The 16394-nt window shown below is 42.4% G+C and overlaps 1 protein-coding gene and 1 pseudogene across 2 annotated transcripts in view; both read right to left on the bottom strand.

Annotated features, from left to right (window-relative positions):
* Nucleotides 1-634: 634 nt before the first annotated feature.
* LOC138303668 (epidermal differentiation-specific protein) overlaps nucleotides 635-16394 on the bottom strand; it is a 19355-nt gene continuing 3595 nt past the window's right edge. For both annotated transcript variants that reach the window (XM_069242976.1, XM_069242977.1), the window contains exons 2-3: nucleotides 14345-14445; nucleotides 635-2419 (exon numbers count right to left, since the gene is read on the bottom strand). In XM_069242976.1, the coding sequence (XP_069099077.1) occupies nucleotides 1369-2376 (1008 nt within the window). In that variant the 5' untranslated portion in view covers nucleotides 2377-2419; nucleotides 14345-14445 and the 3' untranslated portion in view covers nucleotides 635-1368. The remainder of the gene's footprint in view (nucleotides 2420-14344; nucleotides 14446-16394) is intronic.
* The window catches only part of LOC138246823 (syntenin-1-like), a 15220-nt pseudogene continuing 13259 nt past the window's right edge, over nucleotides 14434-16394 (bottom strand).

Below are 16394 nucleotides of genomic sequence, written 5' to 3'. Positions count from 1 at the left end.
TTTTGCTTTCACTTCCTCAGAGCTGGTACCAGGCCATCCTAATATTCTGGCAACGTGTTCATTGTTGTAATATTTGTAATGTGTTTAGCTTGGTTTGTTCTTGGGGAATAAGAGGTATTCTGAATTGGTAGGTTTGAACTTCAGCGAGGAGCTAACCATCCAGGACTGGGCAATGCACAGGCAGTGTTTGAACCATTCCATGTATGAAGCTGGGAAGACGTTCAGATAGAGCTGTATATTATCAGTATACTGGTGAATTGTGATGCTTTCATCTTGAAGAGAATTCCAAGAAGTTTGTATGTGTTTAGTCTGTGTATATTTTTGCATGTGTACGCATACAATGATTTTATGACAGTGAGGGTGCTGGTGTATCTTTATCCAGATTGCTGTGGTATTCGAGTAGCAAGGTCAGAAGTGTACAAATATCAAAACATAGTATGTGGGGAAAGTATTCTTGGAGACAGGCATCTTTTACCATATCTCAGGCTGTCACTGTTGCTTGGAAGTTTCCGTCACTGATGGCCAACAAGAGACTGTTCTCCTCAAACCATCCTTGCCAACACGGTAGTGCTGTGATGTTGACATTGACGGATTCAAATGTGAATGGAATTAAGAGACAGGTGCACGCTAGAACTGCTTATAATTGAGATTTATTTCGTCATAAGGTCATACAAAATAACAACATGAGAAACCAAACCCGATCATTGACTTATTTTGCATATGGAAGGGAAACAAAGAGCCAAAATTAATAAAAAATGATTACTACATTAGTTAACTTTGTGAACTGTATCTTAATAGTAGGTTATTTCAGTGATTTCAGTTAAGTGGCTGGACTCCAAATGAGAACATAGGAACATGAGCATCAAGGAAAGCAAATATTTAAAAAGGAAAAACTGAAAATGAAAGTACAATTCAGTACATGCTTTAGACGTGAACATAATCAAGATATTGTATACTGCATCATGTTAACGATGTTATTGATGTCTGAAGCTTCACATCACTTTTTGTAATCTTGCGGCACAAACATCTTTATAGGAAATATTCAATTGACTTCTTTTAGTTCATGCGTTCACATACTGAAACCATAAACATACGAAACAAGTTAAACTGTGTGTTTTTGTTTAATGCTTGACCATATAGTGTCCCATAACAAACTTTTGAAAGATCTAGTGTCTTGTCCTTTGACATTTCTTTGAGGAAGAATCATAAGGGTTGGGTCACAGCATTGACTGTGTGCTGCCTAAGGAGGACTTTTGAAGTGAGATCTTGGAAAACTGCAGCTAGAAAGGTGGTCTCTTCTCAGATTTCTCAGTATTAAGCAAAACACAAATATGATCACCCAAAGAATAAGGAATGGGCACTAAAGGATCAACTTATGGGAAGGGACTGCAGATCAATGTAAGTTTCTGTACCAGACTCACATCGGTATGTTGCAGTTTCAGGGATAGTTTTACTGCCTAGGACAATTTTCAGCTCGACCGGCACTGAGATTGTGACCTCCTTGCACATGAAACTGACAGTCACTTTTGAGCGTGGCGGGGCCTTCACCGGCATGCTCAACTCTGCCTTTTTCTTTGTGGTGAATGACTGAGTCTCTCCTTTCTTTACTGTGAAGGTGTTGGACACCTCTGCCTCAATATTGACCACTCCTTTCAAGGTAAAGGATGTACCCACCTTGACTGATGTCTCATTGCTAAATTCAATGCTATGGGAGACATATTTTTCAAACTCTTTGGCAGAAGTGGCGGTGAACTGCTGCTCAACGCCTGTGTTGTTTGTGTAAAAATACTGATCTATCTGAATGTTCCTTTCATTCTCTACCTTTTTCTTGTCCCACAGAATCGTGGCTGTCACAGACGATTTCCCAGGACGCAGAGGATACACATGGGAGACTTGATCATTGAAACCGATATCACAGTAATTCGCCAAATATTCACCAGCCCTGGCTACAATGCACCTTCCACCTCTGTTTATATGCTCGTACAGAGCCCATGCTCCTCTCTGGACTCTGTGCGAGGATATATTATCTTGCATGCTCCCAAATGTCAAATTGGCTTCCTCAGTAAGCACTACTGCCTTACCCCCTCCATTGATATGCTCATAGACTGTGATCTGTGGATTGCTCAGATCATCAGTGATCAGCCTAAGAGAGGATACCCCATCATTCATGCTAAGCCCTGAGTATTCTCCCTCCTCTAAGGCTAAGCTCCATCCCTGATAGTCTTTTTGCTCGTACAGGATCCAGGGCTGCCCGACGATCTTCACTGAGGAGATGCAGTCATTGAAGCTTTCATTTACCAAATTTTGAACATTTGCAGTAAAAGTCTTATGGAGTCCTTGGAAGTTGGCATGCTCATAGACAGTGATTGTGTTCATAGTGATCAGCAATGTAGGTTTCAATGTGGTCCCTTGTTTGGCTCTGTAACAAAAGACAAAAGACAATCAGTCAGAGGAGGTACCAAAAACAAGGTTTGTGTGCAGCACTGTTGTTTCCTACTCGAAAGAATGCTTTTATCACTAAGGATACATTCTGTATGTTTTGGAAAATGCATTTCGAGAACAGGAGCTTCATTTCCTGATAATTTTGGGGTACCTTGGAGAAAGCAGTGCGCTGCTTCTGCATTTCTTCAGGGTGCATGAAGTGTGAATATCAGATGAAGTAATAGAAGAGTGAGGAAGTGATCGATAAACCAGGATCCTTTTCCTGTTCTGCTGTAATAACAAAGATGCTGCCACCTACTCATAACGTATTACAGTATGTTTCAATAGCATGTTCCACTGCCATAAATGTAATCTTACATATTACATAATACAAAATTATTTGAAATATTCATAACATTTCTCTATTTTCTCTTCTCTGACGCAGCACAGAAGTAATGTGAGGTGAGTTTAGAGAACCAACGCAGTCCATTGTGTGTTATTTAATCAAATTGTATGAGATGTAAAGAGAACAAATTCTACATTTTGAAAGTACAATCTCAGTTTGGAAAAGAAGAATCTGACAACAACTTAAGGCCAGCCATTTGCAGCTCAAAGGCATATTTTGGTTACCATCCAGTCAAAGCAAGGACAAATCCTCATTTAATTATGCTAGCTTTGATGTTACCTGGTGCTCGGTCTAACTAAAATTATTATTTCAAAACTGCAGATATGCCAAACATCATTGGCACATACATTTTCCTTAGTATGTGGAGCGTCAGATGTCACTGGAACAGTACTGGTCTGCCTTTCTTCTGAACACACATATGTTTCTCTGCTGAGGAGACCTGTGTCCTGGGGTCACTGCCCTGTGTACACATTGACCCCCATATTTATATTGTTAGCAATAAATTTGCGTCATTTTGTTTTTACGCAAATTACGCGCAAACTTAACTCCATATTTATATTTTGACGCTAGGCATGTCTAGCGTCAAAATATTGGAGTTTGCACCACTTTTTGGATGCATGAACCTACCTTGCGTTAATGAGGTGCAAAGTAGGTGTTCCCATCCAAAAAAACGGTACTATCTCCTTAGCGCTATATTTATACCCCGGTGCAAAACTGACGCACGGATGGGAGGAGGATCCAAATAATGGTGCTAAGCTTGCATAGAGCCATTATTTATTGCCAGGGTCAAACCAGGCGTTAGTGTACCTGTGGACCCATTTCAATGGGCAAACACCATGTAACGGGCCCACAGGTGCTCACCCCAAACCCAGGAACACCCCCATCCACACCAAAAGGACACCAAAGAATTGGGGACCCCATCCCAGGTAAGAAGGGTAAGTAAGGGTAAGTATTTGGGGTATTTTTTTTAAAGTGCCATTGGGGGCCCTAGCATGGCACAAAGGGCAATGGCTATGCCCAGGGGACACTGGTCCCCTGTCCTGTCCATTGGGGTGGTGGGCATGCCTCCTGTCTTTTGTAAGACAGGAGTCATGTATTAGGATGGTTGTGCACCTGGAAATGACACAAGGCTGGTTAGCGGCATTTTTTGGCATCTAACCAGCCTAGTGCCATTTCTTGGCGCACAACCTCCCTTTCCCTTACCGCCACCAGGTTAGCGTAATTTGTTTTGTCGCTAGACCAGGTTTAGCACCGGCTTCCAGCATTCCTTAAACATGAGGCCCAGCTAACGTTTAGAAATGCTGCAAGCCGGCGCTAAACTTTTTGCCCCAAAACTGTGTTAGCATATGTACAATGTCTGTCCCAAAGCCTCCAAGCCTAGTGTTACTTTTGAGACCTAGTTTTTTATGAGTATATTGATTAACTGATTGTTTGCTGTTTTCTCTTACATAAGGTGTTAAGAATGACCAGGCTTTACAATCTTGTTTTAGGGAATCTGTTGTTGATTCTTGTATTTCCTGAAGGCTAGATTACTGTAACTCCTTCTTGATTTGTTTCAGAAACTTTAGGTTATTTGAATTTCCTCTGCTACAATCTTGCTTGTCCTAAGTAAAATTCACATTTCTTTTTATCTTTTAGCCTTAAATATACTGCCTTTTATGACATAAGCTTTTTTCAAAGCTTTGTTTACGGCACATCTTTTCTTCTCAATTCTGGACTCAGATGTTTTCAGACTCCTCCTACTCCTTACTGTCCTGCAGGGACTCTTTGGTCGTCTTCTCACTGCTAGCTAAATATTCCTCACCTTCACAAGACCAGAAATGAAAGATGTTTCTTTTCTGTGTTTCCCTCCAATGCTTTGAATGCTTCACCACCTGACATTAAGTGTACATTCAATCACTTGGTGGTATGAAATAACTCAATACGCACCTATTTCTCTTTTTCATAGGGATTTCTTAAACTTTGATATTTTGCTTAATCCTCTCTGTCAGATTTTGTTTAGTTAAGCACCAGAAAACTCTGTTCCAGAACAGCTGTATCAGTATATAATGTAAATATATATAATACACACACAAATTAATGTATTAATTAATTCATCCATTAATTAGGAGTAGAATCCTACAAGGGCATCTAGGTGTTGAAGCGAGCATGAAAAGGAAATTACCCATGTGTGTCTTTAAGCCATCTTAGTTAGGGGCTGACTTCAGAGGGCTCCACAATGAGCTTGCAATCGTTTCCAGCCTTTTTTCAAGCACTCTTGTTAGATGCCAACAAATGTGCACTGGGTGATCTCTAAAGGGAGCTAGAGATCAGGCATTGTTTCAGATAATGAGAGGTTTTAGCATTACTTTGTGTTAGGGTCTTAAATGCATTCGGGTAGCCGCTAAGAACCATTGCAGTTCTTGTATTCCATGAGAGGTACGTGCCATCTTAGGTGAACAATGTACAGTTCTCACTGAGAAGTTTCACAGAACTTGCAACTTGTTGACATTGGATTATAAAGTTCATGTCTGAGGCATTGTCATAATCGATTATAGCACCATTATTGGCTATCACAATTCCTGATACAAAGATGATGCGTTTTTAGAAGTGATTACAATGATGATTTTACAATCTGATTAACCTGGCTATCTATCACAGGCACACATCAAAAAATGGTTTTCACTTAATTATTACCAGCATATCATTGTCATCCACCAATAAGGAGTAGAATTTTTTAACCAATGAACCAATCAACAGAAACTCAGTCCGAGAAACAGTCAAGGTTAGGAGTCTCTCACTCATCCACTACCTGATTGTGGTGAAGAGCTCTGCTACCTTTTGTGGTTAATCAGCTGCTCTGCAGCAGTGGACAGTAACACCTTATAGGCATGTTACCAGAATATTGTGATCTAAAAATTGCCTAACAAGAGAACTGTACATATATTGTTTATGAATATCTATCTCCACTGGATTTCATAATAGAAATCTCCAGTCAATGGAGATATATTTCTGAAAATTATATTTAGACCATGATATTCATGTCAGGCCATATTTTTTCTGTTGATGCTATGAACATTCAGACCACTATTTAAGTGCCTTCTGGATAGTTTTAAAAACTGATAGTTGGATTGAAGGAGTTGCTAGCGAAAAGCCTGACAGCTGATATTAAAGAGGAGTGAACACAGGCATGATCCTAGCATCTCTGAATTGAACCATCACAGGTCTTTTTGATGCCTCCTTCACTTCAAATCTAGCCTTATGTTCAGTGCAAACACTCCACTCAATTCAGCAACACTACTTACCTACCCTGCCTTTCTTGCCAGTCCATCTAAGATATTGGGATTAACAAGTGAGTTGCAAAATATCTATCAAATCCAGCAACATACAGACTGCTCAATTTTAGAATTCGCTGTTAAAACTGCTGTATTCATTTTGGACCTTGGGAAACTGGGAAAACAGTGATCTGAGAAAAAAAATCAACATATGTCAGCATCTTGTGACTTATTTTCCAACTGATACTTTGGGTAATGCCATTGTTTTTCGTGCTTGGGAAGTTAGTCTGTAGCCAGGGTGGTCGAAGGAGGAAACCTGAGCACTTCAAGAGGAATTATCTAGAAGTTTCTACACCTTCCTTCTAGATGCACTGGGAATAAGTATTGGACCTCAGACACAACTCTTCAGAGCACACCTGTACCTGTGGATATTAGAAAACAAGGAGTGCTTTGCTGCTCTGTTGTCTGAAGGACTGCCACTGCTGCTCTGCTACTCTGCTGCTCTGCTACCTGCTGCCCTGCTTACTGAAAAGAAAGATTAGACCTGCATCCTTCGTTCCAGGCTGAAGTGACTCCAAGGATCAGTCAGCTGGCCTCCTGTTCTAAGTTACAGGGACATAACAAGCTCCAGGGGCTCCTTGAAACTGCCCAGCTGACCTGTTGCCCAGTTCTACAACTGAACCTTCAACTGGAACTTACTGATCCCTGCTGGTTTCTGCTGGAGTCCATTCTGACCCTCAAGTTCATTGACTCCTGATGTAGCACACTTCAACTCCACAGAAGTTTACGGGCTCTTCGTGACTGCAAATGGGCACGAGTGGCACCAAGACCTTGCCGCCCACCCCTGCCACCAATACCATGTTCCGGAGATCCAACGCTTCGTGCTACAGCATCAACCCCCACGGTGACCCCAATGCAAACCTGCAGCCCTGACCGAGTCCGACACACACAGGCTCTTCGTGTGAAACCCAAACCCATGACCATCCTCACTGCCCGGCCGACTCTTTGTGCTACTTCGATGGACACGAGTGGCACTCTCTGCTCTGTGCTCTCTGCAGCCCCTTCCACCACAAACTTAACTTTTGCCACTGGACCGAGACTGTAACTTTTCCAGCTGGACTAGTATTTAACCCATGCTCCATTGCAGTAGGCCTCAACCTGTGATTTTCTCCCGCTCCGCACAACCAGATAACCACGAGTGGGGCTTTGGGCTTTTTGATTTTTCTTTTTTTACTTAAATTGTTAAAAATTCATAACTCCAGTGCTACTGATTTGGAGTTTTGCTGTTTTGGTGTCTAATTATTTACTACACTTTGCTCTATTGTTCTAAATTGGTGTGGGATTTTTTTGTGTTGAGTTTCCACTTTATTATTGTTTGAGGTGCTACATATGTACTTTACACATTGCCTCTAAGTTTACGCCTGTTCTGTGCCAAGCTACTAGAGGGTTGAGTACAAGTTAAAGTGGGGTTTGCTTGTGAATTTACCCTGACAGAAATTGTGGTTGCTGCTTGAGAAGAGTTTCAACCCAAATTCCTACAACTGTTCTAAATCATAAAATACATTTGGCACAGTAAGCGTCTGTGCTATAATACAGATAAACTGTTCGATATGCTAGAGTCAAATGAGTCTTTAGACTCAGACTGTCTGGCAACTGTGGCATATTTGTATTTTTCCATATATTCAAATTATTTTTTTGGCATTTAAAATTAATCTAAGTAAAACTATTTTTGTCTCCAGGTAAGTGTTTTAATGGCAGTGTCCCAAATGATCATTGTTGGAAGTCCACCCTACATTACGTTTTTGGCCCAAAAGTGATCCCCCTTTTCAGCAAAGTTCTTTAGTTAGAAATTCCCCAGCAAGGAATCACGAAACTGAAAATATAGCAGTGGGTGTCAGTGACAAGATGTCAAAGGCACAAGGATAGGATGGCAGACCGCTCACATTCTTTTAAATATGTCCACGCCTCTCGAAATACATTTTTCCTTGTGATAGACCACCCCAAATAAAATCTAGAGTGAGAAATGTGTGTTCATACATGAATAATCTCCCTACTTATATTTATTTTTGTATTCATTAATAACCATAAAGAAATTAGAGAGAAATCTGTTCTGGAATTTTTATCTGATTGTTTAATTACCGTTTTACTGTGATGCTGCTGCACAAATTAATTACTAGGACACCTTACTTTTCACAACAATTACATACATTCATGACAACAGAACAGGATGTTATACATTTGAACTGCATCATATGCCTTCAAAACCCAGATTAAGGAGGTGCCATTTTAGGAGAATAAATAAAAGAAATTACAGATATCATTGGAACAAGTAGGACTTTAAGGGGCATATTTAAGAGCCCCTAGCACCTACTTGTGCTACATAGGAGTAATTTGTTTACACTAAGGTGTCCAATGAGGCCAAATTCCCCGGCCATATTTACAAAGTGGTGCCACTTTGTAACCCTTTGCGTTATATTATGCCTGCGCCAGGTATGGCGAAGATCCTGGATTTACTTTAACAGCACTTCTAGGGGGATAATATATGTTTCTTACCAAGTTATCATTTGTTCACTGAACACCACAGGTAGGGTTGCCATCTAAGACCCATGGGTCTTTTGATGCCTTTGTCTGCCCCACCACATTCTTGCAATCTTTGTCCTGGATCAAGCTTCTAACTGCACCTCTAAATGTAAGGGTATAATAGACTTGCTAAATGTTGAGTCATAATCTCTGTCATTTCAGCAAATTGCTCATAAACATGTGCTCAGCCTTTGCTCTCCACTTGACATAGATATACAACTACCATAGATCCATCATTCACAGACTGTCAGGCAGAGAAAGAGTATGAACTACGAACTCTAGAAATTCTAGAATTCTTTTGTGGCTTTAGCAGACAAAATGGGCCGCACAATAATCGCTACCAACATTCTTCCACAATAACAAAATCATACTGGATTCCTACTTATTTTAGAAGCTGAATTTGCTGAACAACAAAGTAGAATTAAAATGCTTTGGAGATCATGCTGTGGATCTCAGCGGTATACTACGTCCTAGACAATGAAGAGAAATGAGGATTATGCCTAAAGGATGAACTGTGATCAACATGTTTTCTGGATTAAGTCCAATCCATAAATTGTGAGAAAATTCATTCTTTACAGACCTAAGGAAACAATTAACTCCTTGGGTGCCGCGGATGTAACGGTTGCATCCCCAGCTGCACCGCTTGGATGCCGAGGACGTAACCGGTACGTCCTGCTATGGGCCCTCAGGGGAAGCGCTAGCACTCCGCCCAAGGGCCTGGCACCACCCAGCTCATGGGCAGGGATGGATGGGGAATCGCTTCCCCTTCAACCCCCACCCCTGACCCCCCCTAGTGACATCTGATGACGTCAGTGCGCGATCGCGTGCTGACCTCATCAGAGGCCACCCCACCTTCCAGGGCAGATCGTAAGAGAATTACAAAAGCATTTCTCTTCTGATCACTGGCTTGGGGTGGTAGAGGCATCAAAGGAAAGGAAATGCCTTTCCTTTCCTTTGATGCCTCTGACCATTTCTGCAGAAATGCCAACTAGACACCAGGGATTTGTGTTAGTGTTTACGAATAAGGGGAGCGGCCCCTGGTCAAAGGCCACTCCCTAGGGAGGCAATTTATTTTTAGGCCTTTTCTGCCCCCTTGGGGCGGACCAGCCTATATTAATAAGGCCGACCTCCCCCTAAGGGGCAGAACACGCTAGTTTTTTTTTCATGTTGGGAGCGACCGCTCAGGCAAGAGTCACTCCCCTGGGGGCAACTTGTTTTTTGGCCATTTCTGCCCCCTTGGGGGCAGATTGGACTATTTCGTTTAGGCCAATCTGCCCCCAGGGAAGGCAGAAACCACTAGACACCAGGGATTTTTTTTGTAGCCAGTTTCATGCAAGGGGAGTGACCCCTTAGGCAAGGGTCACTCCGCCGGGGGGACAAATATATTTTAGGCCATTTCGCCCCCCTTGGGAGCAGATCGGCTTACTTTAATTAGGCCGATCTGCCTCCAACTGGGGCAGAAACCACCAGGTATGAGGATTTTTGTTTTTGTACAGCTGGGGAGCGACCCTTTAGGCAAGGGTTGCTCCCCTAGGGAGCAATTTTATTTTAGGCCATTTCTGCCCCCCTAAGGGGGCAGATTGGTCTATTTTTCTTAAGCCAATCAGCCCCCGGGGGGGCAGAAACCACTTAGGCACCAGGGATTGGTGTGTGTGTTTTGTTTGATGGGACAGCCCCTTGGGCAAGTGTCGCTCCCCATGGGGGCACATTACTGTTGGCCATTTCTTCCCCCCTTGGGGGCAGATCATCCTATTTTGGTAAGGCCCATCTACCAAAGCCCACCATAGACCAGGAGTGATTTTTTTTTTTTTTAAAGGTGGTGGAGGTATGGCTATACCCAGACCCCAAATAAATGGGGCCAAAGTTGTTCTGCCCACAGGTGGGCAGATGGGGCCATTACCCCCGTTCCACTCCCTGTGGGAGCAGAAAGCCTACTCGATGCCAGGGAATTAAAAATAAAATGATGGGGTGGTGGCTACCAACCAGTATGGGCATGGTTATGCCCCCACCCCAACTGAAGGGGGTAACAGTATTTCAGCTCTACCCCAGCACACTAAAACATCTTATCCCACGGCAAGCAAAAGGACATTTGATAATTTTGGGTTTTGGTTTTCCATATGGCCCATGAGAGCTTGGCTAACTCTCAAAATCATCCCACTTGGAATGGTGAGGGTTGCACCTTTTGGACTTTGGGATGCTACCATGGTGAAAAATCCACAAGACCTAGACACATCTGAAAACTAAACATCTAAGTGAGTCCAGGGTGGTGTACTTCACATGCACCCCACACCACTTTCTTACCCAAAATGTCCTGCAAACCTCCAACTTTGCTGGAAATCACACATTGTTCCTACATTTTTGTGATGAAACCTTCCGGAATCTGTAGGAATCCACAAAATTCCTACCAACCATCATTGTCGCATCTATACCGCTAAAAATTCTGTCCCATTTGCCAGCCTAAAAACTTTTTTTTTCAAAATGCCCTTTTGACCCACTTTGTTTCCCCTCATGTTCGACATGTTTTTGGCTTTTCCCTGTCAGAGGCACTAAGCCCACCTATACAAGTGAGGTATCATTTTTACCAAGAGGCTGAAGGGAACGTTTGGTGGTAAGAAAGTTGTGCCAATGCGGTGATCCCACACGGAAATCTGGGAACGTTTTTAGCTAAATTTGAGGTTTGTAGAGTATTCTGGGTATGAAAACACTGGGGGATCCACGCAAGTCACATCTCCCTGGACTCCATCGGGTGTCTAATTTTCAGACATGTTTGGGTTTGGTAGGTTTCTCTAGATGGCTACTGAACCCAGGACCAAAAACGCAAGTGCCCCGGCAAAAACAGGTAATTTTGTATTTGATCATTTTGAAATGTCCACATAGTGGTTTGGGGCATTTCCTTTTGTGGGCACTAGGCCTACCCACATAAGTGAGGTACCATTTTTATCAGGAGACCAGGGGGAATGCTGGGTAGAGAGAATTTTGTGGCTCCCCTCAGACTCCAGAACTTTCCATCACCGAAATGTGAGGAAAAAGTGTTTTTTGCTAAATGTTGAGGTTTGCAAAGGATTCTGGGTAACAGAACCTTGTGAGAGCCCCACAAGTCACCCCATTCGGAATTCCCCTAGGTGTCTAGTTTTCAGAAATTTCCAGGTTTGCTAGGTTTTCCTATGTGTTGGGTAAGCAAGACGCCAAAATCCACAGCTAGGCACTTTGCAAAAAACAGCTCAGTTTTCCTTGGGAAAATGTGATGTGTCCATGTTGTGTTTTGGGACATGTCCTGTTGAAGGCACTAGGCCTACCCATACAAATGAGGTACCATTTTTATCGGGAGACTTGGGAAAATGCTGGGTGGAGGGAAATGTGTGGCTCCTCTTAGATTCCAGAACTTTCCATCACCGAATGTGAGGAAAAAGTGTCTTTTTGCCAAATTTTGAGGTTTGCGAAGGATTCTGGGTAACAGAACCTGGTGAGAGTCCCACAAGTCACCCCATCCTGGATTACCCTAGGTGCCCAGTTTTTAAAAATGCACAGGTCTGGTAGGTTTCCCAAGGTGCCGGTTGAGCTGGAGGGCAAAATCCACAGTTAGGCACTTTCCAAAAAACATGTCAGATTTAAATGTAAAAATGTGATGTGTCCATGTTACATTTCCTGTCGCGGGCGTTAGGCCTACACAAAACAAGTTAGGTACCATTTTTTTAGGGAGACTTGGAGTAACACAGAATAGCAGAACAAGTGTTATTATCCCTTGTCTTTCTCTACATTTTCTCCTTACAAACGTAAGACAGTGTGTAAAAAAGATGTTGACTTGAGAAATGCCCTGTAATTCACATGCTAGTATAGTGACCCCCAGAATTCAGAAATGTGCAAATAACCACTGCTATTCAACACCTTATCTTATGCCCATTTTGGAAATACAAAGGGTTCCTTGATGCCTATTTTTCACTATTTATATTTCACCAAATGAATTGCTGTATACCAGTATCAAATGAAAACCCATTGCAAGCTGCATCCACTCTATTGGCTCTGGGTACATAGGGTTCTTGATGAACCTACAAGCCCTATATATCCTCACAACCAGAAGAGTCCAGCAGACATAATGGTATATTGCTTTCAAAAGTCTGCCATAGCTGGAAAAAGTTATAGAAGAAAACGTGGACAGAAATGGTCCTTTTTTTCACCTCAATTTCAATATTTTATTTTTATTTTAGCTGTTACTTTCTGTAGGAAAACCTTGAATGATCTACACAAATGACCCCATGCTGAATTCAGAATTTTGTCTACTTTTCAGAAATGTTTAAGACCCAGCACTGGTCTCACACCCATTTCTGTGAATAACTGGAAGGAGGCTGAAAGTACATAAAATAGTAAAAATGGGGTATGTCCAAATAAAATGCCAAAATTGAATTGAAAATGTGGTTTTATGATTCAAGTCTGCCTGTTTCTGAAAGCTGGGAAGATAATGATTTTAGCACCACAAACCATTGGTTGATGCCATTTTCAGGGGGAAAAACAACACGTTTTCGTCTGCTGCTCTTTTTCCCATTTAAAAAAAAAAAAAGAAATCGCTGTATTTTGGCTAATTTCTTTGTCTCCTCCAGGTGAACCCACAAACTCAGGGTACCTCTAGAATCCCTAGGATGTTGGAAAAAAAAGGATGCAAATTTGGCGTGGGTAACTTATGTGGACAAAAGGTTATGAGGGCCTAAGCGTAAACTGCCCCAAACAGCCATAAAAAGGCTTGGCACCTGAAGGGGAAAAGACCTGGCAGCGAAGGGGTTAACTAATTATAAAACACATGCTGGACAAAGCAGTGTTTAACTGCTTTTCTTCTAAAGCCTTAACTGAAGTAAGATTTTGGAAATCAAGAATAAAACAAAGAGTTAATCCATATTTGCCTACATTTAAGTAATTCTTTGGGATATATTATCTATTAGTTATACATTAATGCAGCGGCCCTCTGCTGTTTTACAGGAAAACAAACTCCCATCCTTCCTCTTTTGCCCTGTTTCCAAAGCCTTGCCATCATAATTTGAGCCCATTCAGTTTTCCAAGCTTCTTTAGTGAAAGCTTTGGAACCTGGGAAATGGTTAGCATTCCCATCCATTGCTATAACATGGTGTCTGACCTATGGTGTCTGACCTGCACTATGAGGTCCATTCCGTGTAAGCTGCTACAGGTGTCCTGGAGGCGCTGCTATACACATCACTTCAACCAGTGCCCTGAGTCAGAACGTAGAAAATAGGGTATATTCAGGTATCACCTAATCTAATGCCATCTAGGTATAGTATTGATATATACCTAGTCTAGCATGCATGCATGTAGCCATCACTGTGGTATTAAATCCATTTCTAGTGGTGAGTTTCATAATACTGTGAAGCAAAACAGTGCACCTGACCGGCGGCCCATACATGCAACAACAATCAGCGAACCGTGCCACTGGAACACAAAAGAAAGTAACCATCCAATGGCAATGCACTCAATAAAGATTGGAGTCACTGCAGTATGTCGAAATCTTATCAGTCAAGGTCTGACTGATCCTATAACCCTTCCTTCCAAGTCCCAGAAGAGTTGGTCCTCTGATGAGACTCAGGCAGTCAACATGGGAACCAGGGCCCCCACCCCTCCCTGAGCCTTTGCTTCCTAATAGGAAACCTATGACAAGAAGACCTAAAGATATTGCACTTACTTCTCCGCAAATTGTTTTTCTAAAGCCTTTGTTGGCTTCCGAAGGACTCCTGCTGGCTCTACACAAGTCTTTTACCAGGCAGCTGACAATTATGGCTGGATCTATGGGAGAAGAGAAACAATGTAAACATCGTGAAATTTTAACATAAGTTTATCAAACTTGAATAATTGAAATCAACAACCCTACAGCCATGGTGTATGCACTGAGGAGCCATCTGGAAGTGTGTCAGTGGCAACAACTCATTCTATGGGTATTATACATCAAGGTGTTACTCTGACACACATACATCCAGCCCCAGCTGTACGTTCTGAGGAGTCCAGACAGGAACATCAGAGAAGAAACTCTATAGAATAGGCTTTATACAACCAAACTAATAGTTCTGAAAAGTTTATCTGAGAGCGGCAGAGAATAGCCCATAAGAATGGCTATTAATACAGCCAGGCACAATATCTCTAAAAAGTATGCCCGAGTAAACTAGAGGTGCATCCTAGGTCCTGATCAGATAACCGTACCTGGGTCCACCAATGAGCAGTGTGATGGTGTGACCCAAGGAAATCAATGTTGCTAATCCAGTTTGACGGCCATTATTGTTAACCTGTGGCGGTTAACCATTTCCTGCTTGTCTATATTGCTGTCCTGCTTGAGAGATTTAATTATTTATCATTCTGTCATTATTTCTCTGAGGGATTAAATAGTTGACATTGTTACCACAGCCAGCCGAAAATGTACTTTATATTAGTGTCATTCACGCCTCATTTAACATACATACATAGCAAGGAATTCTCTGCCCCTAAACATGGGCTAAAATGATCCTATTGACTCCCTAGTCCCATATGTGGAGTCAACGTGGTAATGTTTTACGGCATTGCATACTTGAGGGAAATGTTTCATTTGGAGGATTGTGCATGGCTGAGATTTTTATTTACTGACAAAACGCTTCATTCTGAGACTTCTCTGCCCCCGTTCTCTGATTAAGCTGATGAAGAAAAGGCCGCACATATTTGTGTGGATTCGAGGAAATTGCGCTACCTGACTGCGAGGTGTACTGGAGTCAATACACAGGTTAGGGAATGCTTCAGAGATGGCGGCTTTAGGTTCACCTGCGGTATTTGGGAAATTAAATTACACCTTGCGCTGGTATTCTTAGCTGTGTCTATGTTTACATGTTGCTGTTGTTGAATTTTAATGGCATGCTGCAGGCCTCTCTGGGCGCTATTCACTCCTGGTCGTCTGGTATGTGTAATTCACCGTGAGGAACGCCAGCATACTGGCCTTGAAGGCAACTGTAATGCCTGTTTGGTGACGTGTTCTGCATGTGTGATTACGACACACTAGATGACGTGGAATGCGTATGTGCAGCAGCAGCCACCCAAATCTCAAGGGGAGGAGTGGACGAGTGGGGATGGAGACGGGGACACGGAAACAAAAATACAAGCATTGGCAAAGTCAGCGCTGATGACGTGAAAGCGGGGGGTAAGCAAAGACGAGACAACACTGCAACAATTACAAAAAAATATTTTTCCCCGGCACCAGATGAAGGGTACAATGGAAGGTAACTGTAGCTGAGTGGTGCTCCTCTGCAGAAAAACCTAAGTAGACATTTAGCGGCCTGAACAATTTACAGGCTGCAAAAAAGAGCGACACTAGACTAAACCAATGGCAAGCAGCAGGCGGGAGCAAAGTCCTTTATTCAATACAACAGGTCTTCCAGACAGCGCATGCGCGCTACCTAGTCTCGACCTAACCATGATAAAATGAGATCCCAATCCCACAAGAGAAGCACATAGAAAAACTTCCTGGGTAGCTCCAAAAGGGGAATGAAACAGCCATGATTGACGTAAAGATAATAAGAGCCATGCTGCATGCTACCTCATGCACTCTACCTCCATTCAGTGAACTAACCTCACCCGATACTATTGTCTCTGCAGGAAGTTGTGAATAATTACCTTCGAGTCCCATATGAAGCAGATGGAGCAGTAAAGAGATCCCTGCTACTTGCAACACCAGACAAGAAATACACATCTTCATGCAAAACGTATCTTAGCTGTCC

The sequence above is a fragment of the Pleurodeles waltl genome, chromosome 7 (assembly GCF_031143425.1).
Source record: "Pleurodeles waltl isolate 20211129_DDA chromosome 7, aPleWal1.hap1.20221129, whole genome shotgun sequence".
Taxonomy (NCBI): domain Eukaryota; kingdom Metazoa; phylum Chordata; class Amphibia; order Caudata; family Salamandridae; genus Pleurodeles; species Pleurodeles waltl.
Note: the sequence above shows the minus strand (reverse complement) of the source record. Positions and strands in the feature narration are given on the sequence as shown.